Source organism: Vanellus vanellus, assembly GCF_965231255.1.
Source record: "Vanellus vanellus genome assembly, chromosome: 4".
NCBI lineage: Eukaryota > Metazoa > Chordata > Aves > Charadriiformes > Charadriidae > Vanellus > Vanellus vanellus.
The window spans coordinates 13073501-13096368 of NC_138909.1; the positions used below are offsets into that span (position 1 = coordinate 13073501).

The following is a 22868-nucleotide window of genomic DNA, read 5'->3' on the forward strand; positions in this document are numbered from 1 at the left end:
CGACGCTAGCCCCGCCCCGCCCCACGTGCCGCCGCACCCGGTGGCCGCCAGCGGAGCGGTGGAGGGTCACAGGGCTCCTTCGCCGAAATTCCTGGGGGAAAAAAGCTGGAGATATCGCAAACAGCAAAGGGCACCAGGGTCAAACGCCAGGACACGGGGCTCAACGGTGGCGGCAGGATTTACCCAGGAGGCTTGTCTTCTCCTCACCAGACAGTTGCCCCTTCTCTATACGTAACTTTGATCATTCCTCAATGATTTTTTAATGCCATATTCATAGAATGGTTTAGGTTGGAAGGGATCATCGAGTTCCAACCCCCCTGCCATAGGCAGGGACACCTCCCACCAGCCCAGGTTGCTCCAAGCCCCATCCAGCCTGGCCTTGAACACCTCCAGGGATGGGGCATCCACAGCTGCTCTGGGCAACCTGTTCCAGTGCTTCACCACCCTCAGAGTGAAAAATTTCTTCCTAATATCTAATCTAGATCTCCCCTCTTTCAGTTTAAAACTGTCACCCTTCCGATATAGATATATATATACACACACACACATATACATACACCGCTATACTCCCTGATAAAGAGTCCCTCTCCAGCTTTCCCATAGGTCCCCTTTAGGTACTGGAAGGGGCTATAACATCTTCCCAGAGCCTTCTCTTCTCCAGGCTGAACAACCCCAACTCTCTCAGCCTACCTTCGTAGGAGAGGTGCTCCAGGCCTCTGATCATCTTTGTGGCCCTCCTCTGGACCCGCTCCAACAGGTCCATGTCCTTACGCTGGGGACCCCAGAGCTGGACACAGTACTCCAGGCGGGGTCTCACAGGAACCGAGCAGAGGTCAGAATCGCTCTGCGATTCCACATACTGTCATCATCCCATTTTTCCATCCTTTGTCCTTGACTGACCTTGACACACAAAGAGAAGGTGAAGGCGTGAGCATTCAGAAGGCAGTGCTCACCAACATTGGCTGTGCAGCCTCACCCCTGAGGCAGGGAGCAATTCCAAAAAAATGCGGCCAGCAGAAGGCCAGCCTCTCCTCCAGCACACACGCACAGCCCTGGGTACGGCACCGCACACACTCCCCCTTGACAAACCACACAGAACCCACACTGTCCCCTCAACTGACAACTGCTGCACTTCCAAGGAACAGATCCTTGGGGATTAGCAGGGTATGGCTGCATCTACCACCAGTCTCAAGAGCTGCAAGACAGAAACGAAGCTGTGCCCGGGAGAACATACCTAATGGCCACTGAGGAAGGGACAGAGTAATGAGCCACAGGTCAGTTAAACAGCCTCCAAGACTCAAGACTGAGCTTTCATCCTCCCTCTCTGAAAAGGGAATACAATTCCATTTTGCATGCAGTAGCACAACCAAAGCAAGATTCCTGGCAAGGAAAAGTAATAAGAGACCCACAGAGAATTTAAAAGTTGGCCACCTCCGATTTTTGTTGTCTCTGACCAAGCTTCATTTCTGCTCTAGGTAAAAATAAAACAACCAAACCACCAATCCAGACCCCAAAGGACTAAAGAACAACAGCACTCAAGGAATGAGATCAAGCCTGCAAACAGATGTGTAATGTTAATTATGGCATCTCTTTAAGTCCCTGGGTCAAGCTTCAAAAGTCTACCCAGTCAAGACTGAGTTGAAAGTTTCCTCTTTGATGTGTGACGCAGCAAATGCACATTTCAGCATCTGAACAGATTAGTTCTATTAGGTTTCCCATAAATCCCATTCTTATATTTGCTTATGGCTTATTTTATAAATTTAGCAATGAAAATGACGGCAGGGCAAGAGTACACTTAACTTCTTGAATATTTGCTGAACTTTCTCCGAACTGATATCTAATTTTGTAATATACCTTCCAAAATGAGAGCTTTGAAAATAACATTGATAAACTATGAAACAGAAATGCCACATAAAACAATTTCAAGACCAGTGGAATGAATTATCAACAGCGAGAAGAGTCTTTCTAAGTTTCTTCCAGACTTCGTAATTTATTTCATAATTCTGCACATGAAATGTATGAACATGTAAGTATTTAGATACTTTGTACTTCTACTGCGCTCGTTCATTTGTCGGTCAACTGGTGATCATGTTACTTCTTACTGAGTATACCATCAACCTAAGAAAGAGGAAAAAAAAAAGTCTCAGCAACAAGGAAGAGCTACAACAAATACGATTAGAAACATCTCACAAAAGACTGTATTTTTAGCTGGAGAGGAATATTTTTGGGAAAAATAACCACAGCACTACAAGTTTTTCTATGCCTAGTTTAAGCAATTCTTTCATGTGGCATATTAATTGCTCTGCAGCCATAATCCCCAATATAATTTTTGGCTGGCACTAACAAAATTATGCTTTTTTACATGGAAAAGAATGACGACCACATATGATCTGCACTATAATGCAAGTCTACAGCACTGACTTTACATCATTCTTATGTGTAATATACAAATGAAACTGAGAAAAGTGTAGACCTGTTAAAATAACAAAAAGAGGCAGAGACAAGCTATTTTTAGTGACCCTGATCTCCTTGCCACTAAAGCACTTATAAGGTATTCTCTTTGCAACCTAAATTTATTACAGACATTGTAAGAGATATGTTATTTTCCAAATGTTTGCGCGTTCTAGGCAAAAAGCTGGTAGTGAATATGCACAAAAATGAATATATGAAAATATAGATCAGTCACCACTTTAAAACTGGGAATGAGTTAGAAGAAGAGCAAAAGCCAAGATTAAGGAAAATAATAAGGGAAGAAGATAAGTCAGTCCAATCTCTTGATTGCTAACATAAGCCAAAGATCTGCAGATTTGTGTTCAGCTAAGTCAAAAGCATCTGTATGTACATACTTACTATGAACATCCTGTACACTTATGTTGTCTTTCTTCTTTTCTCCTTTCGTATTCCATTACGTCTTCATTATGCTGCTTGAAAAGCTATAAAATAGCAGGATATGATAAATGGCTATACAATGCACAGATGGAAACAGAAAACAAAGATTTCTACAGAACATAAAATTCCTATTATCAGAATGCAAACCAATGCATAACTGGACAGTTGATAATTTACTCTGTATTGAACCAGCAAGGTATTTTTTCCACACCTCTCACACATTTTCTGCTGGCCAATTGAGGGGGGGGACGTTCCTACTGTCAATCAATCCTCCACCATCCCCAAAATGGGGAAAACCCCAAAGGGAATCAACCACACCCTGAAAAGTGTTGTCATCACAGGAGCGCTGCTTATGCTGCACATTTTTTCATGAGAGCTACTACACCCTGCTTGCTTCATCAGCCTCAAGCCTCCAAGTTCTCTGAAACAGGGAACACCTTACATCTGCATTTTGGTCAGGAAAAGGGGGTGTTAATCACTTGACTACAGCTGAAAAATGAGAAGAGAATGCACTGGTAGTCTGATAAACACATTATTTAGCCACATCCCTAAGTCTTTTTTTTTTTTTTTTTTTTAAAGAACCATTGGGGAAAATAATGTTAAAGCCTTAAACCAACAGGGTTGAATAATTATTTCTTCTGTTGTAGCTGTTTTAACTTTGAAACAGAGAGAAGGTTAATCAGTTGTTCATTTTTACAAAGGAAAGCACAACATAGGTTTGGGAAAACATAATGAATGATCGTATCATGCTTCTGTCTTGACAACTGCTATGACCATCCATTACCCCAACCAACTATGCAGGTGGTAGTCATTGCCTTCATATCACTATGGTTTGGGAATAGTTAAGTTCAACAAAACCAAACAAAGACACTTACAAGAGCCCACAAGGCAGCACTGGTGCTGAAAGCCAAGCCAACTCCAAGCCAATTCGGTTGGTCATAAGTACGTTTTTTGGCAACAAACGCAGAACGAGTGAAAACTAAAAAAGGCATAAGATTACAAATGTGTTAATGTCTCTCGTTATTAGACTATCAAGTCAATTACTGACACTTGTACAATCAGGGGAAAAAAAAAAAAACAAACAGACAAACCACAACAACAAACCACCCAAACAAATCCAATTATAGCGTATAAGCGGTCCCCATAATGCTGCTATACCTCACTCATTTGCAGACGCCCTGCCTGATGCGAGGGAGAGGGCAGCAGGGATGGGGCACTGCTTCTTCCACAAAATTATAAAGTAGTTTAGGTTGGAAGGGACCTCAAAGCTCACCTAGTTCCAACTCCCCCACCACGGGCAGGGACACCTCTCACTAGAGCAGGTTGTTCTCCCTTTTCTCTGGCCACCAAACCCATACCCCTAACCTCATCTTTCGCCCGCGCCGCCTCCCGCCGTCCCCTGCAGGAGGCTCCCGTTCCCTGGCAGTCCCCTCCCGCCCCCACCCCGCCCCATCGAGGGCACGGTGGGCCGCGGCTAAGATCGATCAGCGGGCAACCGCCCGCTAACGCCCAGCGCCCCGGGCAGAGAACGACCCGCCTAAACCAAAACGGGGTCCCCGCCACCCCGAGGCACGGCCAGCCAGGCCGCCACTCACCGAGACTCGGTGGTGGTGGTGCTGCTGCTGCCGCCAGCCGCCAACGCCTGACCGCCCTCAGCGCCGCCGCCATCTTGTCGCCTCGGCCCGGCTCCGCCCGCGGGGGAGGGGCCGCCCCGCCCAGCTCCCGCCCGGTACCGCCGCGTCCCGCCCCGCCTCACACACACACACACACACCCCCACCCGGGGGACCGCGACCCACAGGAGGCCCGGCGGGCCGGGGCCGGGCCCTGACTCAGCGGGCGGGCCGGGGCGCCGCTGCCAGCCCAGCCCAGCCCGGCCCGCCACACCCGGGGCGGGAGGGAGGAAGGCGAGGGCGGGGCCGGCGCCGGCGCGGGGTCGCGGCGCATGCGCGGCGGCCGCCGTGACCCGGCTGGGGAAGCCCTCGGCGGTGGCCATTTTGGCGGCGCCTCTCTCCGGCCTGTTCGGTTACCACGTGAGCCGCCGCCCGGGGCTCGGCGCGGCGCGGCGCGGGGCAGCCCGGCGGCCGGGAAGGGCCGGGCCGGCGGCCGGCGAGAGCGCGGCGCTTTTGTAGGGCGGGCGGGGGGGTGGGGTGGGAAGGCGGCAGCGGCAGCAGTAGCGGCAGCCAGGCTCCGGTGGGGAGGCTCCCGGTAGCAACGACCGAGCAGCGGGGACGGGACGCAGCCCGCCCGCCCACCCCCCTCCCCGGAGCCCTTCGGCGGCGGGAACGGGAGCGGCGGGGAGGATGCCGTCGGTGAGCCTGCCGCCCAAGGAGAACGCGCTCTTCAAGCGCATCCTGGTGAGTGGCGGGGCGGGAGGCCCGGGCTCGGCCGCGGCGGGCCCTAACCCGGCTCCTTCCCCGGGACGGCGGCGAGCGGAGCCCCGGCGACGCCCCGCAGGCCCCGGAGCCACCGCCCCGGCCCGTCGGGCGCTTTCTCGCCGGGGCAGGCCGGGCCGAGGGGCGCCTGTCACCCGCGGGGCCGGGGGCAGCCGCAGCTCCCCGCCGCCCCCCCCCCCCCCCCCCGGGGCCGCTGCCCGTCGCCGGGCCCCGGGGGGTCGCCCCGTGCCCCGGCGGCTCCCCGAAAATACCCCCTTGGCCGCTTCATTCATCGGCTCGTCGTCTGCGGCCGCGCCGCTAAACCCTCCTGCCTTGCTTGTCTGTATTCTTTCTTTTTATAACTCGGATTTCTGCCGTAGACGGTAACCAGGTCTGTTGGTCGGTGGGGAAGATGGCTTTCAAAGGAGGAAGTGAAGGAGGATGAAGGTTTTGAAGTCTTTCCGAAGTTTGACTTACAGCTAACTCTCAGTGAAGTTTGACAATCGATTTTTTTTTTTTTTTTTTTTTGTCTGGGGCAGCAACCGGTATACGGATGAAAGAAAGTGCAGTGGAATTTAGGCAATAAACCTGGTTTTTAGGATGAGGTTGAGGTAGCGTGCAGTCCGAACCACTACCAAAGTGTGCACCGTTCAGTTGTGTCTTCAGGAACTTCTTTCAGCTTTGGTGCGGTGATGTAGGCACCCTGTGTTTCTTAAGGACTTAGGGTGAAATTGAAAATGACAGAATTATGTTAGCGAGCAGCTTCAGTGGATTTACGTAGAAGATTCTGTCATCTGGGTCGAGCACTTTCTTGCTTTATCTCAAAAAAAAAAAAAAGTCAGTTTTGTCTTAAAATCTTCTTTCAGAGAGGCTTAGACTACTATTTTGGATCCTTCCAGAGATCAGAAGCAAGATGAGTACTGTAGCCCTCTTAGAGTAACAGCACTCTTACAGCTCTGTAAATTTCTGCCACTTTAATGGGCAGGATGTGTGTAATCTTTGGTCACTTCTTTTTTCAAAATATTTTATGAAAATGAAATAAATCTGTAGAACTAGAGATCTTTGAGTGCAGGCATCTCGCCATGAGACGTGCAGCTTCAGTTGGGGTTAAAAAGTAGATACGGTGAACTGTAAAGCTTATTTCTGCTTTGAAAGATTCAGTCCTGCTTGGGAGTTGGTATGGCCTTATACTAAGTGTGTAATTTTTGATGTGTTATGAGCTGGGAAAGTAGTAGCCTCTTGCTCACTCACTCATCTTTCTTTGCATCGACGATGGTTTGTGTGGTTAAAGAGAACTGAATCAAGGAGCCTGTCTGTGTTTAAAACTGACTGTTTTGGGGTTTTGCTTTCTTTTTTTTTTTCTGGGCTTGGTGCTTGGCTGTCTGAGTATTTGTGTGGAGAGCAGGAAGAAGGGAAGAATAAGAGTTTCTTTGGAGAAAATGCTGGCTCAGCGCATATGAGTTGGATAAAGCTTCGCAATTTGGTTCAGGTCGGAAAAGAGAAGGGTGTGCCCCAGTCCAAGCAGATTTCTCTAGACTGAAGCAATTTTAATTTGCTCCTTTTTTTAACTGAAAATATTCAAGAAAAATACAGGAGTTTAATGTACTGGGGAGACTAAAAGTTATTCCAGCATTTTGATGTTTTCCCGTATCTTGCTGGGATGAGCCTGTGACCTGTAGTCTAGTATTAAGACTGCCCTGTGATTATGTGCATTTGCAACACGTGGTGAACAGAAAAGGCTTGAAGCTGGTTTTCATTACACTGAAAATTTGGTTAATGAACTACTTGTCTGCCTTGTTATGGGTAATGACCCTTCTTTGTAAAGTTTTGATTACGTGTTTGACTTGAATTAGTGAGGCGTCTTTCAGAAAGTCCCATTTATCAATGCAAGTCAAAGAAACATTGCTTCCCTAGTCCTCTTCTGCCTTTATTCCACCTCTCTTCCTGCCACCTCTCCTCCATCTATGCCTTCTTTTTAGGAGACTGTAACCCTTCGTTATGCCATATCTTCTGTCACCTCTTCCTTTGGCCCACGGGTGGCTGAACAGCAGCAAGAGGAGCCTTGACAGCTGTCTCCCTGAAGCGACCTCTGAGCCACCAGCCAGCTAATAAGGTGGCCTGACTGTCTGGCCCTGGGTCGGCACATGCTGTCTCCTGGCCCGGGCAGACCACAGAGTTGTTCAGTTGGGCATGCCTGGATGAGATTTTTTTCAGCAGATGCTTTGGGAACCAGCCCATGTGGTATTGAAAGGATGCATTACCCTTCAAATAGATAATTACTGGTACACAGGCTGTTTGCAGAAATATTCACATTCTGATTTTCATGGAGGTAGTAAACACAGGAATTAAGTAGGTAACAGCCTTGTGTTTTTGCAAGTGAAGCATAAAATGAAAAAAAGCAAACTGATTTTGAGTGTATGTTTTAAGCTCTTGAGACCTCATTTCTTTGCTATTTTTAAGAAGTGTGCCTGTAACACAAACGTTAAATGTTAAGGTCTTGTGAAAGCTACACAAGCTGTCCAGCTTTCCATAGCGAAAGGCAATAATTAGCTTTCAGAGTTTGATTTTTTTGTTTGCTTTGTAGTAAACATCTTACGTGATCAGTAAATTTCTTGTGCGTATGGATTTGTTTGCAAGCCGGCATTTCCACTTAACTGACAAATTCTGAGTTCAGAAGCGTGTGCACTTTGCCTTTGCGTGTTGCAACACACTAACTAGACTAACCTCTTCTAGTCACTTTACAGGTATGTGGAGGTTCTAATGGAAACATTTTTCCATCTGAAAGGCATGTTACAGTTTAGTGTTCCTGTAGTACAAAGGGAAAGGGATCTGCATGATTAGTTTGAATAAAAAAACCACCCACAGGATTATCGATCACCATTCTGCTTAAACATGCACTTCCATTAAAAAGAAAGTTTCTAGTTTATACTGTTCTTGCCATTTTAACTATTTGCTGCTAAGCCTGAAGATAGATATTCCTGTTCTTCTGCTCAGAGGTTCTGTGAAATTTAGAAGAAAAGTGGATCTCTAAATTTTTCCCTTTTAGGTTTTGATCCACTTGAAAATTTAAAATTAATTGAGTCCGTATCATTCTTTTGGGCACACATAATCTCTAGGCAGTCCAGAGATTACTGCAGAAGAATTCAGGTGGAGGCAGAGGAGAGGGTAGAATAGCAGACACAGGAGTTGAAGGAATGGAGAAGTTGACTTTTTGGTACCCAGAAGGCTGGATGCACTATGAAGTAATGGAAGAAGCAGTTTACTCTTATTTCCCCCCCCCACCGTTACAGTATAAGTATAAAACTAGTAGTTGTAGGAAGTAGGATTAACTGATTTTTTTTTTTTTTTAATCAAATATAACTGATGAATATTCCTGGCATTTTGCCTAATTATTCAGCCACTGTATCTAGTCAGATACAATTAATCAAATATGTTCAGTTTTATTTCACAAATCCCAAAGACAATATTTAACTTCTACCTCCAAACAAAAGTTAATCAAATATATTGAAAATGTATTGAAGAAATATTAAATGCAAAGCGATTGAACTTGCTATATATTAGGTGGAAGAGCTTTTCAGTTCTTTTAAGCAGCAGAGGATAAAGTTCTTGGAGTCATGATGTTCTGGCAGGGTACATGGGTGCAAATACTTCTCACCATAGCTAGTGGGCTTAGCCTCTAGTTGAACATGGTTTGAGGAGGGAGAAGAAAGTCTAAGTATTTAAGAAGAGAAACATCGTTGTGTTTTATGATGCAAACAAACAGCTCAAGTGAGGAGCTAGGTTCAGGCCTTGTTTAAATAGTTTTGCTGATGTATAACTCTAGTATGTACTGTAGAAGTAGCATACTGAAGAAGCGAGATGCCATGCTGGTCTGGGCTTGTGTATATTACATTGTATGCAGATCAGAGCTGCTCAGTTAGTTCAGGACTGGTGATTATCTGTGGTCTTCATGATGTCTGAAGAGCCACGCATCTTTGATCTCTGTATCAGTTACCTTATATGCTGGAGAGGCTTGATGAGGCATGGCCAGAACCTGTGTCCTCCAGTGGGGTGTTGCAGTAACCAAGGAGAGAGGGGTTTAAATTTCGCCTTTAGTTGGTCTTTCCTACGGTAGTGCTGCTGTGGTGAGGGTATTTATCTTTGAGCCAGTCTTCTTCCTTTCCATGCTGGCTTTGACAAGAGTTCTACTAAAAGATACAGGAACTTCCTAATGATAAAAAAGCCTGTTGAACAGCGTCTCTTCAATGCCTCTGCTGTAAATATGCCAAGTCCCTCCTGCTGGGCCATCTTCCTGTTTCTTCATTCCAGAATCTACTCCCTGTCCCTCCACTTTCAAACTTGACAGACCTGTGCTTCTCCTTCACTAATACTTTCAGCAGCACCAGTCCTTTAAAAATAATGTTCTGTCTCATAGAAGTTCAGGTGCTGACTTTAAGGTTGCTGAGGTGGCAGACTTGGCAATCTCCTTTTAAGTGATCTTGATTCGAGATTAAAGACTGATTTCCAGAATTTCACTTTTATCTGTAACCAAATAAATTAGCACATTTTGTATGCGATCATAGTTGCATTTGCATGGCTGTACAGTAATCAAGTATGTTCACCACTGGAGTTTCGCCATGTGCTATCTCATCTGAAACGTGGAATTGTTAATGAGGCTTTTCCAATATCTTGGCTGTTGAGATGTCGATCACTTGTTTTTCCTTTCCCAGAAGGAACACCTGTCTTGGCTTTGCCAAAAGTAGTAGGAAAAATTATGTCTTGGTTGAGACATTGGAATGACAGCAAAGAACAGACCTGCTGCTTTAAGCAGAGTCACTGGTCTTGTTTTTCAGAAATATTTCTCAAGCTTGCTAAAGAAATTTATTGTTATTTGAGACTTTAGGATACCATTAAGGAATCACTTGAGCAATACTGCTGTTACTAGAGCCTGTTCACCAAATTAGGCCATTTGTTGTCATTGGGGCTGTCAGAAATTGTAGAAACAGGATTCCCTGTTGTAAATTTCTGAGGAGTAGCATAGTTTTGCTCCTTACCTGTTATAGTTAGGAAAATAAAAGACTTTATTAATAGACACACATCCTAATTTCTTCATGGCTGTAAGATCATAGCCAGTCTTGTGTTATTATGGCTATAGATACTCTCTGCTGAACCCAAAGTGGTTTTTGTAATGATCTGAAACTAATGTTATTTGGGGCAATGGACTTAACCCAGCTTATATGGGACTACCCTTTATTTTGGTTAAATTTGATCCGGTTGTGTTTATTCCTGTTTTTCAAAGGTTTTCTTAATGAGTTTTTGTTGATTGCACTTTCTGGGTACATCAAGTTTAAATCCCTTGTACACAGCAGCACTGTGTCAGCCCAACAAGACTGGTGATAAGAAGTTACGTCTTTTCTGATTTTGCTGATAGAGGTTTTAGAGAAAATGAACAACTATTCATTGCCACCCCTAAAACTGAAGTCAGTGAGACTTCTTACAAGGATTTCTGTTTGCGTCTGTGATACCACGCAATCAAGTTAGCAAACCTTGTAATGTTGAAGAACAACCTTTCTTATCTTACTAGCCACGTTTGACTATTTTGCAATGGCTCAGTGCTACAAGACAACATCTCACATACCTCAGAGCTGAGGGTGAAGAGTACTCTGGACATAATACATGGGTAGAAAATATCAATAGCCTCACCATGTGTCTTGGGCTATTGTGCGAGATACAGCTGAGTTTAAATGTCCGTGTGAGTCCAGAACAACCTATTGTGTGGGCTCCTTTAGCCCTTTTCATGTCATATCTTGGAATTTGATTTGATTTACTTAGTTGTTTCAGATGATCATTGAAAAACAAGTATATCCTATGCATATTGGATCTTTTATGAGGTACAGTCAGTTTCACGCTAAATCCAGAGGTGAAGCCTGAAGATAGGGGTTCCAAGTTAATGGCCAGAAGTCAGCTAGTCTTAGTTAACAAGGCCTAAATCATGATAATTCTCCCCAAGAAGGAGAGATTAAAGTAAGCAAGTAGCGGCCAACAGAACTGATGTTGAATAATGGATTTTTCAGCAAGAGTCTTGCTTCAGTGAGTAAGGATTTCTAGTTTTGCTTCTAGAAGAGCTGTAACTATTTGTCAGCAGCTGTTTCTAGCCGGATTTTGTCAAATACAGGAACGAGGCCAATTCAGAAGCATATACAGATTTTTTTTCATGCCTCAAATGGAAAGGCACACTTATTTCTTTTCTTCCATTTTCAGTTTGAACCTGCTTTTACTAAGCAGTGCTAGTTATGAAGGTATCGATCACTCCCCAAAAGTAGGGCAAGCTGTGCAGGAGGAGGAATTCTTAGTCCCTTAAATTAGGTAATTCCTAAAGCTGTTTCTTATACAAAACAGTTCTGTTAATGAACACCGCCGAGCAATGGAAGAGGATGGTTGGTTTTGATTTGACAGCAAAACATTATGCAAGTTTGCCCCAGAGTTTTTCAGCGTTAACATATCTGTAAGGTTCGGGGGGGTGGGGATGTTGGTTTTTTTTTGTGGCTTTTTTTTTTTTTTTAATTCCTCAGGTTTATACATCTTGTATTTGTCATGAAACTGAATCAGTGTGGTGGAAGCTTTTGCTTAGAGCTGTTGAGCTGTTTGATATGGTTAGGGCTCAAAAGACCCACTAATTCATGGTGAGTAGTTGCTCCTAATGCTTCCAGCTTTCAGAATCTTCTTTACTACATTTAGCTTGAATTAGTGCACCTTAGTGACTTGACCTGATCTAGTCTAGCTGTAGAGAGAGTAACTGTGCTTGGAAAACAGCCTTGAGCAGCACAGTGCCTGTACTTTCCTATCTTTTAAGTTGCTGCGTCTGAACTGTGCTGGAAGAAATAGATAGCATCTGGGTGGCAGATACGCATATCATGCATTGTAAGTGCACACCTTGGCTAATGCTAAGGCCAAATATGCTAACGCTTTCTGCTGCCAAAGGTCTCACGGCATTGTAGTTGCCAGCATTGCTGTGTGATGCCGCAAGTGTACGCGTTCATGGCTGTTACTGGGAGAAACTGCGAAGTCCCGTAAGGAGCACATTGCTGTAGCTGAAAGGATGTGTCCACCTTGGTTCTGCTCAAGCCTCGCAAACCCTCAGGGAAGAGGATAGCAGAGTGTCGAATCCCGGAATTGTTCTGGCAGAGCAGCCCATCCTCCATTGTACTTTCTCCTGGGGACTTTCAGATGCAAGTAAAAAATTTACCTGTGCCCATGTGTAGGTCAGTTGTCTTATCTGATAACTCTTCTATATGATGGGGGATAGTCTCTTTGGGCTAAGTCCAATTTTGGTACTCATTCGGTGAAAAAAATCATATTTGGCTAGTCCATCACAGCATTGACTAAATTAGGATGCTTGCTTTAATGGAGTTACCGTCAGTGAGAAGTGATTTCCTGTGGGGCTTTTGGTGGTGTTTTTGGTTTTGTTTTGTTTTTTTAAAGTACTCAAGTTTGTGTTTGGTGTAATTCCATTAATTTGCAGGTATGGGAGTTTAAAAAAATTGGAGTTAAAAGTATGACCTGGGAAAATACATAATCTTAGAAGAGAAAACAGCTAAAAGTTCTTCATACCATTTTTTTTGCAAAATTCTGTCTTTTTGATAGAAATTGCACTCTATTGTTTTGTTACTGTTCCAGTTCAAAGGGCATAACAATTGGGAATGTGATCCCACCCCACACACTTGGGTCTGCTATATTCTTTTTACTCTCGCCGCGCTCTTTCTTATGACCAGCTGTGCTGGTCCAAGTAAGAATAAAAAAAAAAAAAAGCAGTCAATAACACCCCAGCGCTCCCAATCGTGACGAGCAAACAGTACCTTCTTTGCTATGGTACTTATTCTTGAGGAAAAAATTCTAGTTTTGCGTGCTTCTAGGTAAGAAGACAAAAGGCAACTTCTCCTTTATGCTGTTCTCCTATGACTCTCTTCAGCTTGTTCATGAGACACTTCTGGGTCTGCTTCTCAACGGTTTAACCAGCTGCAAAATCCAGCCTGGATGGACTCTTATGACCCTTTTATTTTTTATTTTTACTACTGCAAAGTGGTTTTAAAACACTCTTGAATCAGCTAGATTGGACATGTGCATCTTCTCAAGTGCCCCTGCTAGAAAGGCGATTTTCTGCTTTCTGTGTTTTGATTTAGGTGATTCTTTGCTTAGGTTGAGTCATACATGGTGGCAGTGTGGATTCCCGGTGCTATGAAGCTTCTAGTAAGACCTGTGTAGCTCCTGGCTTTAACACTGAATTAGAGCTGTTGGTAACTATTGATGTTACTGAACGTACAGGACACTTTAATCTGCGATGTAGTGATTATAAAATGCCTTACAAATAGCAAATTTAAGTTGGGATGGCTCTTAAATTATTTACTTTAGTTATTAAATGCTTGCAGGATGTGAAGGCTGCTTTGTGATAAAGAGGATTTACACTTCTGGAAGTGAATATGTGCAAAATATTTCATGTGTAATGGCAGAATCTGGTCTGCTGTGTGCTTTGTGTTTGATGCTGAGACACATACCTGCATGTCAAAATGCTGCATTTGACTACTATCCTTGCTTTTTAGTTGGAAACGCATGTACTTGACCATTAAAATGTCTCTTTTGAGAGAGAAGGAATATGTCCTAGGTAAAATGTGCTGCCTGCTTACAGGTAGCAAACAATTAGAGAGCCTACTTCTGTACATTTCAAATTCACAGCTGTAAAATGTCTGAAATGCCCTTGTGAAAGTATATTTGTTTATACAATACATAAAGAAAACGATGCTGAATTAAGTTTGGGTAAAAGTCGTCTCTGTGCTATTGTCAGCAGCCCTTAGGAGTGCAACTGTGATCAGTAGCGTGGCCCTTGTATATAGCCTCGTGAGCAACTGGAGTAGTTGCTTAAGAATCCAAGTCAGTCTTACTCCCTAGCTGTAGGTTTAAACCTTTGATAACGAGGTTTAGAAAGTAGATGGACTCAAGAGGGAAGATTCAAAACTGGAAAACTGGGGCGAGGGGGAAACAAACCCCATCTAGCAGTTAGCTGTCTGGGTGTAGGTAAGCTGTAGATAGTGAAATCTTTTCACCTTTCTTTATGGCAGCCATCAAGGAAGAAACGCGGAGGAACTCGTTCACGCTTGGCGTGCTGAGCCATGTGCGTGTGCAAGACATCTGCTGGCCAGAGACTGATTCTGCACAGATGCCCTAATACAGTTTATGGATCCGAACACCAGAACAGGAGCCCTCCTTCCACCTCAGACTTGGCGTTCTAGAGAATATGCGCTAGCTCTGTTCCTTATAATTTCACTGTCAGTCTCTGTCTAGTAATCGCCACGCATCCAAATACGTTGAATAAATACTTGGTGGGGGAGCAGTGCAAATGCAAATTCTCTCCTATCTGCTGTGGTCTTGCATGATTTTGAAGCAGTCATACTCTGTCTGCCTTGTCTTACTAATTCTTTGAAGAATTGTATTAAAGCAGGTGCTATTTCCTTGCTATAAATATAGAAAATGAGTTAAAGGGTATGAAAAGAATCTTGGTGTGTTCAGAGTAGGCTGTAATTCTGGCCACAGCATGTATAGAAAAGCTTGTTAGATGTCTTAAAACATCTGGTAACTTATTAAAGGAGAGGCTTTGAAGGGCAGCAAATGTGTAATAGAGATTCAGTGCTGATGGAGAGTCAGATTATTTTCTTTTAAAGCATTAGCCTTAACCTTACTTTTTAGAAGTTTAGCTTTTATGTTCTCTCATTGCATGATGTCACAAGCCATAGCTGGAGCACTTGTCTGTCAAACATCACAAGCAGGCTCTGACTGCTGGCTTTGGAAGTGTATATGTGCAGGAGTTTAGCTTAGAGGAGGAAACTGTGCTCGTTTAGTGGTCTCTGGAGCAGAGAAATATGTTAACTTCTGCAGAACAGCTGTCCCAAAGTAGGGGTTGGAAGCCTGTGAATGACTACTAGAACCTATTCATCTTGAAGGAAACATACTACCCAGATGAAGGCTATTTCTGCTTCCAGCAAGCCTGCATCTTTATGTCCCAAGAATACTTGAGAGGTCACCGTTCCTGCTTCTGTGATTATTTTTTTATTACTGGTTCTTTTTTCCTCTCTTATTCAGAAGCTACTGACTCTGTTAAGGATTTTCTCTCCGTGGCTGTGTATTACTCACGCTCATCTTTCCTCATGTTATTCTTTTTGTTCTTCCTTTCCCCTTCTCGACCTTTACTGTCTCCTTTTTCTTAAAAGATTTTTCTTTCATGTTCCTCTTCCTTGAAGCCACAGATTCGCCAAGGTTTGTACCAGCCGTGGTGGCATATGCTGCATTCCTGACTTCCTTCTCTCTCATTCACACCTTTATTTAAGCTCGTTAGTCTGTAACCCCTTTGGAGAAGGAGATAAGCATAGGCATGGCTTCAAGTGGTTGAATCTCAGTGATGCTGTTGGACCTACTTTGATGAAACAATTTCCTCTTCTTTTCTGAAGAAGAATGAAACGTGACCTCGATTTCAGTTGTTCCCTTCCTTCCACTGTTGAAAACATCAATGTGTATATGGAATACGTACATACAATAAGGAAACTCATACAGTGACACGATTTGAAATGTTTCCATTAACAGAATGAAACAGGCTTGAAGTATTAACCTGAAAGGTTGGAGAAATTGTAATTAGGAAATCACTCCAACTTGTCTTGATCTAGAAACACCTGAAAATGGACACCTCTCATAATTTGTTGGGGGAGATACGCAGCTATGGCTAGTTCTTCATTTGGTACTTCAGGTGATACAAGTACATGATCAGTTCCTGTTAATTTATTGGCCCTACCCAGTGTTCTGTGGGTTTATGGGAACCCTTTCGTAGATGTAGGTGGATACAAACTCATAATTTTTTCGCCTCTAGAGCCTAAAGGGAGAATTTAAAGTTCTCGGTGCGTTTACTCTGTTATAAAGTACCTTGCATCGTAAGTTGTGCATTACTCTGAGAAAAATCTGTGTGCAAATATTTCCTGTCTCTAGCATATATACTGTCTTGGCTGACTTTCCTTAAACGTCAAGGTGAAAGGCTGGTTGCTAGAGTATGTAAAACGGAACTGTTTAGAGATAAGATTTCATGTTCATAGCCAGCATCTGAGCAGCTGTACTTAAAGGCAAATTGCGAAACCCCAAAGTACCCCTCCTGCATGTGACAGTGCCTTACTTACACTGGAGACATTCTGAAGTTCCTGTGGCTGCACCACTTTTGTGACAGGTTTTGCTGCTTTCACGCCTATCTAGGTGGGAGCAAATGACGGTTCCACTTTCAGGGAGGAGGCCTGGGCGGTAACTTTTATGACTGATGATTTCAATTAAAAAAAAAAAAAAAAGGCTTGATCCTGTTGTGTTGTCACCTGTAAGCTCTCTGTCAGCTCTGACCAGTGGCTGATTAAAGTGACTCAGCCAACTACTTGAAAGCAGGTAATGACTAAAAGGTGTAAATAATAACCAGTTAAGTTTAATAAATAATAAAAAAAAGACACCTCTACAGATTTCCTCCTACCTAACCCTTAATTTTCCTTTGCTAGGTGGCTGCCCTGCTGACTTTTCCTGTCCTTGGTGATAGAGGGAGTTGTCTTTTGGAAGTGTTCAAGTCAAGGTTGGACAGGGCTTTGAACAAACTGATGTAGTGAAAGATGTTCCTGCCTACGTCAGGGACGTTGTACTAGATGATCTTTTAAGGTCCCTTCCAATCCAAACCATTCTATCATTCTTTTGTTGAGAGGTTCCTCTTTGAGTCCATCTTGCTTTGGATGCTCTCTCTGAGCATCTTCCTCCCCTTATCCTGCTGCCGCCCTTTGGAGAAAGGGAATCAGGAAAGGAAAGAGGAGAAGGAAGATCCTTGTTTTGTGATGCCTCTTGATCTTCAGCCTTGATGTTTCAGCTGTATGACTTCAGTACCTAGAAAATAATACATGCACTTAGTGGTATACCAGTTTTTTTACACCTTTGAAGTTTATTGTTGGTGTTTCCATCTGTGCTTTGGAAGAGAAAACTGGATGCTAAACAACACCTTTCACGATGCAAAAGCAATATAAAGCAGAGAAGCTGAGGTAGATAAGCTGTTTTCTTTAAGCATTTCCATAACATTCATGTATCTTTAAAAGTTTTATCTTTAGAAGGTTCTGCTTGATGGGAAGACCTCCTGACTTTTTTTGATGGGAGTGCTTGGAGGACAAACGGTGTCCATATATGCTTATGAATGCTTTTGTGTAGTTAATTTGGAGCAGTGTGAGGAAAGGTGGAATCTTGAACAACAACTTATTTAGGAGGACTTGAAAATTGTTGGCTGTGCCAAATTTTCCACTCCCATCAGCTATTCTGCTACCAGAACTGGTCAGCTAGAGTCAGTGAGATCCTGCTATGAATGACTTCCTACTTACCGTAGGGTTTGGGTCTGCTGAAGCAACGCGTGTTTCTTTACTCTTATACTCCAGTCGGAGCAGTGGTATTACAGTAAAATGAAGCCTATGAAATTCCTAACATTTGATTAAGTGACTTAAAGTGTATGAATTGGTGTTTACAACATCATTTCTTTCTCCTTTGGCTTCTATTTAACCATTAACACGGGGAGTGGATTGACAGAAATAAAATACTAAAACTGGTTTTAAAAGTTCATGCTGTGTGCCATTTTGCATTGCAGTCACCTTGCGTAATGAAATGAGACTCATACACAAGCAAATTGTTAGAGTTGGATTTAATAAAACTGTAGAGGAATGTTTTAATTTCCAGTATGGCAAGATACTGTTAGTGTATACCAGTTTAAAAAGTTTGTATGTATACGAGGTACATGTGGTACTCAAATTGATCGTAAGAGGTTGCTTTCAGAGGTAGTTTAAGCCAAGTTCCAGTGATTTCATTTTCTTTCCTGCCTATATGGTTGTTGGAGGTTTTCTTGTGGTGTTTCTGTGAAAGATAATTGAGCCAAAGTGAGTTGAATGCTTACCAAGATACGTTATGACATAAGGTTTGCTTTTATGATAAAGGAGAGTTGAATCTCTGTAGGCACTTATGCTTCCTGCAGTATCTTATCTAAGAAATTGCTGTATGATAATGTGTCTTCTGTTATACGTTTAAATTCATGTTCTTACTAACATACACTATTTTTTCCTGGTGATGGAAAGAATTTTTAATCACAGTAAGCTCATTAAACAGAGTTCATTAAAATATTAGCACATTTTCTAAAAGCCCTAGCTGCACTGATGTTTAATTTCAGGAGTGCAGAAATACTTTCACTCTAAATTTTTTTGAATAAATGTACTCTGTTCTTCTTCAACAGAGGTGTTACGAACATAAGCAGTATAGAAATGGGCTGAAGTTCTGTAAACAGATCCTTTCTAACCCAAAGTTTGCAGAACATGGAGGTAAGTTTTCAAATGGCATGTGCTCTCTCTCCCCTCCCCCCCCCCCATATATTAGGATAGAATAATAATTTGTAAGATTTATATTTATAGCACTTTATTGTTAACATTTTGCCCATAAAGCAGTAAGAGCGTCCAGAAACCTGCACCATGTTAGGCACTTATTATTGTTAAGATTTGTAATTTTAGACTGGTCTTACCAGTAGTCATAGCTTGCCGTTCTTTATCTTTATGCTGCAAGTCTAATATTCATTATAGCGTGGTGCAACTTTCTGAATACTGGTATGTATTGCTTAAATCACTTCTCAGGAGAAATTGTTATTCAGTCACGTAGAAGTGAAAGACAAAAGGAAGAGATTGAATATTGTTCAGTACTGTACGTCTGTCAGCTCTGTGGTCTATGTTTTTTGATCTTACTGTAAAAGAAGAAAAAGGTATTTGTCCCTTGCTATATTTTCAATCATTTCTTAATACTGGGTTGAGCATGTCTGTCCGCTGTCCAGAATTTTGTTTTTCTCTTTGCCAATTAGTTTGGTGGATGTGTTGATGTCTCAGTGTTGTGAATAAAAAGTTGAGTAGTTATAATGCTCCCTCAAACTAAAAAAAAACAAATCTTTCTCAAGTGTTTGTAGCACAGACAGTTTTTAGTGCCTTTAAAATAAAACACTGCTTCACTTTTTCACGTTTTGGTGGAAGTAATGCATAAAGTTTTTTTGTCGGGTATGATACACTTAAGCGAATAATCTGCTAGTATAGTTTTCCACGTGAAACAGAATGCAAAATCTTGATGCTGATAAGTGAGTCTAAATTTGCGTTTATACTATGTTTAGAGTTGCTATATTAAGCTTAAAAACCTATGAAAATGAAGAACTGATAGTTATTTAATCTTTTGTTTTCCCCCCCAGAAACTTTGGCAATGAAAGGACTAACATTAAACTGTCTAGGGAAGAAAGAGGAAGCTTATGAACTTGTGCGTAGAGGCCTAAGGAATGACTTGAAGAGTCATGTCTGTATCCTTTTTGAAATAGGGCTCTCGCTTATGAATGGGAAACATTTGTTTCTACAACTGCTTAATTTATAGAATTGCAACAAAAGCTGTGACTGTTAGGCTTCAAACTGGAAGTTCAGAATTTTAAATTTTGTTTCCCATACATAAGAGTATTTTGTCTAAGCTGTCCAAAGGGCAGGTGCTTTGCAGCTCTCCTTGCAGTCACAGTTAGATCAAATATTATTCTGACTCGCATTGTATTTTTTTTTATCATTGCGCTGCAACTCTAAACTTGTGGTGGGCTGAACTAGGCGTTCAAGCATGTGATTTGCTTTAAAAACAGTAATTGCATTACATTGATAACGACTTGTCATATACTTAAAATGCAGGAAGTGCAAGCACTTAACTAATATGTCAATGTGTTTGAGTAAGCCTGATAGCCCTTTCAGAGATCCTATTACTTTTATTTCCTCCCCCACTACGTGAAAAGTTTACAGCATATTTTATGCAACCAGTACATATAACTGGCAACCAGTTCTCTGTCTCCAGTTTGCAAGCAGTTTCTTTGTACAACCGAGGAAAAGAATTGTAATGATTGTCATAATGTTACTGTTCGTTTATAAGACAGCTTAAGAGTTTTTACCAATTGTTCTTTCACTGCCATGTTGGATCTGTTTTCTCCCTGCTCAAATTTAGTAGAATCCTTAACAGAGTTTCCCAGGTTGGCATGTCTATGGCCTTCTTCAGAGGTCAGACAAGAAGTATGACGAAGCTATCAAATGCTATAGAAATGCACTGAAATGGGATAAAGACAATCTTCAAATCTTGAGAGATCTTTCTCTGCTACAGATTCAAATGAGGGATCTTGAAGGTTACAGGGTAAGTATACGTACTGCATTTATTAGCAACTTCTAGGGAACTCCAGCAAAGGTGGCAAATTGTTTCACGATGCTTAAAAAAATATATACAGAGGTAAATCCGGAGTGTTAAAACTATATGCTATTCAATACTTTATGAAGGTAAAAAGCAGATGTGCTACTCGGCAGTTTCTATAACTTACACAGATTTAATGGCGTATTAAATGATTCTTTTTCAGCTCAGTGCAGAATTGTTTGCTCTTTTTGTGTAACCCAGCTGTAGACAATCCCCAGTGTTTTTATTATTTTCTTGGAAGGATTCCTGCAGGTCAAAGACAATGTGTTCAGAAGGTGACTGCTATTCAGGCAAAGGAGTTTCTATTTTTTAATAACTTTTTACCGTATATCCCTCCTCCTTTAAACCAGTGACCACCAGCTTTCTCTTGGCAGTGGGTAACAGTACAAAGCAAGCAGTATGCTGCATGAAACGTCATATTTTGCTTCCCAGCCAACCTGGGCATTAGTGACAGCTCCTTTGGGTCCAAATATTTCCTTACGTTTCCTGTGAGCTGTAAGGTTGTCGATTGGAACTCTTGAATGTTCCTCCTCTTTCTGGATTTAATACTTAAAATGTTTAGATTACTATCTTGTTTCCTGCTGCTTATTTTGTGGTAAAGCTGAATGCAGTTTGGTAACTTAGATTGGAACCCTCTTTCTGACTGTTAGCGCAGCACCCGGTTATTTGCTGCCTTGCGTCATGCCTTGTCTGTATTTGCCGTGTGAGATGTTGTTCCACGCTGACCAACCGTTACCAGGGGGTAGCATCACGGCTGTGATACTTCTCTAAAGAAGAATACAAACTTTCTATTATCATCTCTACAAATGCTACTCCTAATGTAGTTACTTTTTTTTTTTTTTTCTGTCTTCTTGAATTGTAAGATGATGTCTAGTTTGCCAATACCTTCGTTTCTTAAAAAGTAGCAGCTTCTGTTTAGTACGCACATTGCAGAGGTGTTCGTATGGTTCAGGCTAAGTCACAGTTGCTGCCCGTGATCAATGCACGGCTCACTTAGGATTAGACAGAACAATGACTGTAGAAGATTTGTTCGTTTCTTACTGTGCCATCCAGGGAAAGACAACAATGGTCACCCAAAGTATTTATAATTCAAACAGTAATTAAATGGAAAAAAACAACCCCTTAGTTCCTCCCAAGTTACATTTTTGTGCATGAAAACATGTCTGTGTTTCAACTGATGTAGTTGTAGTAGTGTAGTACAGTATTCCTTTTCTCTGGGGGAGAAAAAAAAAAAAAAACAAAAAAAAAAACCTTTGAGATTTTTACCTGAGAGGCTTCCGATAATATTTTATGACAGTTTTTCATCTTTTCAGGTTTTCCTCGGGCCTTTAAAGTTGTGATTGTTAAAGCACGTTAGTTGGTCTCTTCATAGATTATTTCCTTTACAAATTAGTGTAATGTTAGTATGCCAAGAACAAGTTTTGTTCTCAGAGCCGTGTGGAACCATCAGTTAATATAAGTCCTCTGTGAACTTATTGCTGAGTCAGGCCATTTCTTAATCACTGGGGTTTTTTCATATTAGTAATTTAGAAATTTGACTCCTCTCTTGCTGGGACAAGATAGCCAAAACTTAGCATAGGTGCCAAAATTCATTTGCAAATCTGTGTTCTGTTGGCATCTGGATAAATGTGAGTACAAATGCATAATTGCTAAACATACGAGTAACACGTGGTTAGAGAATGCGGTAAGGATTAAATGTTAACATGCTTAGAAGCCAGTATTTCATGACTGATGAATGCTGGTTTCTGAAAAATGTAAATTTACTCTCAAAACCCAAAATAAGGTTGCGGGATTATTTTTTTTTTTTTTTTCTTGCATTAACTTCCACTCTCTCCTACTTCGTAATAATTTGAGCGATCTACATTCTAATCAAACTGCTGTAACTAGTTTTAGTTCTTTGTTAACCCCTGCTTCTGACTGGGCTTTTTTAGTAGGTAGTAACTTTTTTCCTTTATTTTAAATTACTTGAAGATGCCTTTCAGGAGTCTGTAACAAAACAAGTAGTAACTTTTCCCTCAGATTAAAACAGCACAATACCAAGCAAATCTGTTGCATTTTCCAGCTGTAATTATCTTCTTGCAAAAGAATAGGGATGCACTTGCATGACCTATTTTGCCTGACAATGCCCGTAGTGATTTAATACACATGTACTTCAAGGTGAATTTGAAACACGAGTATATAGTAAATGTTCCTGCAACTTAAACCAAAGTATCCTTAATTGCATTCTGTTCATAAGTGGTAAGACAGGAAAAACACGTGTCATACATTAACAAAGTTAGTCTGACTAATCAGTATCAATTGGT

General features: G+C 42.2%; 2 protein-coding genes across 3 annotated transcripts in view; one reads left to right on the forward strand and one right to left on the reverse strand.

The window, feature by feature from the left end:
* Nucleotides 1-1897: 1897 nt before the first annotated feature.
* Nucleotides 1898-4695, reverse strand: NDUFC1 (NADH:ubiquinone oxidoreductase subunit C1). Of its 2 annotated transcripts, none has more exons than XM_082482943.1 (4): nucleotides 4485-4695; nucleotides 3765-3868; nucleotides 2847-2933; nucleotides 1898-2118 (listed from the first exon to the last, which is right to left on the reverse strand). In XM_082482943.1, exons 1-3 carry the CDS (start codon nucleotides 4555-4557, stop codon nucleotides 2850-2852), a joined length of 261 nt encoding a protein of 86 aa, XP_082339069.1. In that variant the 5' UTR covers nucleotides 4558-4695; the 3' UTR covers nucleotides 1898-2118; nucleotides 2847-2849. The 2 variants fall into 2 exon arrangements, with proteins under 2 accessions (XP_082339069.1, XP_082339068.1); XM_082482942.1 differs by having other exon boundaries at nucleotides 1917-2118; nucleotides 2851-2933; nucleotides 4485-4684.
* Nucleotides 4696-5120: 425 nt separating this feature from the next.
* Nucleotides 5121-22868, forward strand: part of NAA15 (N-alpha-acetyltransferase 15, NatA auxiliary subunit) — a 39521-nt gene continuing 21773 nt past the window's right edge. The window contains exons 1-4 of the mRNA XM_082482342.1: nucleotides 5121-5244; nucleotides 18563-18647; nucleotides 19550-19654; nucleotides 20354-20511. Coding sequence (XP_082338468.1) covers nucleotides 5191-5244; nucleotides 18563-18647; nucleotides 19550-19654; nucleotides 20354-20511 — 402 coding nt within the window. The 5' untranslated portion in view covers nucleotides 5121-5190. The remainder of the gene's footprint in view (nucleotides 5245-18562; nucleotides 18648-19549; nucleotides 19655-20353; nucleotides 20512-22868) is intronic.

What these genes read in the sequence shown, in the direction of transcription:
- NDUFC1 (XM_082482943.1), bottom strand. Translation starts at nt 4,557, where the DNA reads ATGGCGGCGGCGCTGAGGGCGGTCAGGCGTTGGCGGCTGGCGGCAGCA. An exon ending in ACCACCACCACCGAGTCTCG is followed by an intron (nt 3,869 to 4,484) that starts GTGAGTGGCGGC and finishes TGCCTTTTTTAG; the next exon opens with TTTTCACTCGTTCTGCGTTT. An exon ending in GTGCTGCCTTGTGGGCTCTT is followed by an intron (nt 2,934 to 3,764) that starts GTAAGTGTCTTT and finishes GCTATTTTATAG; the next exon opens with CTTTTCAAGCAGCATAATGA.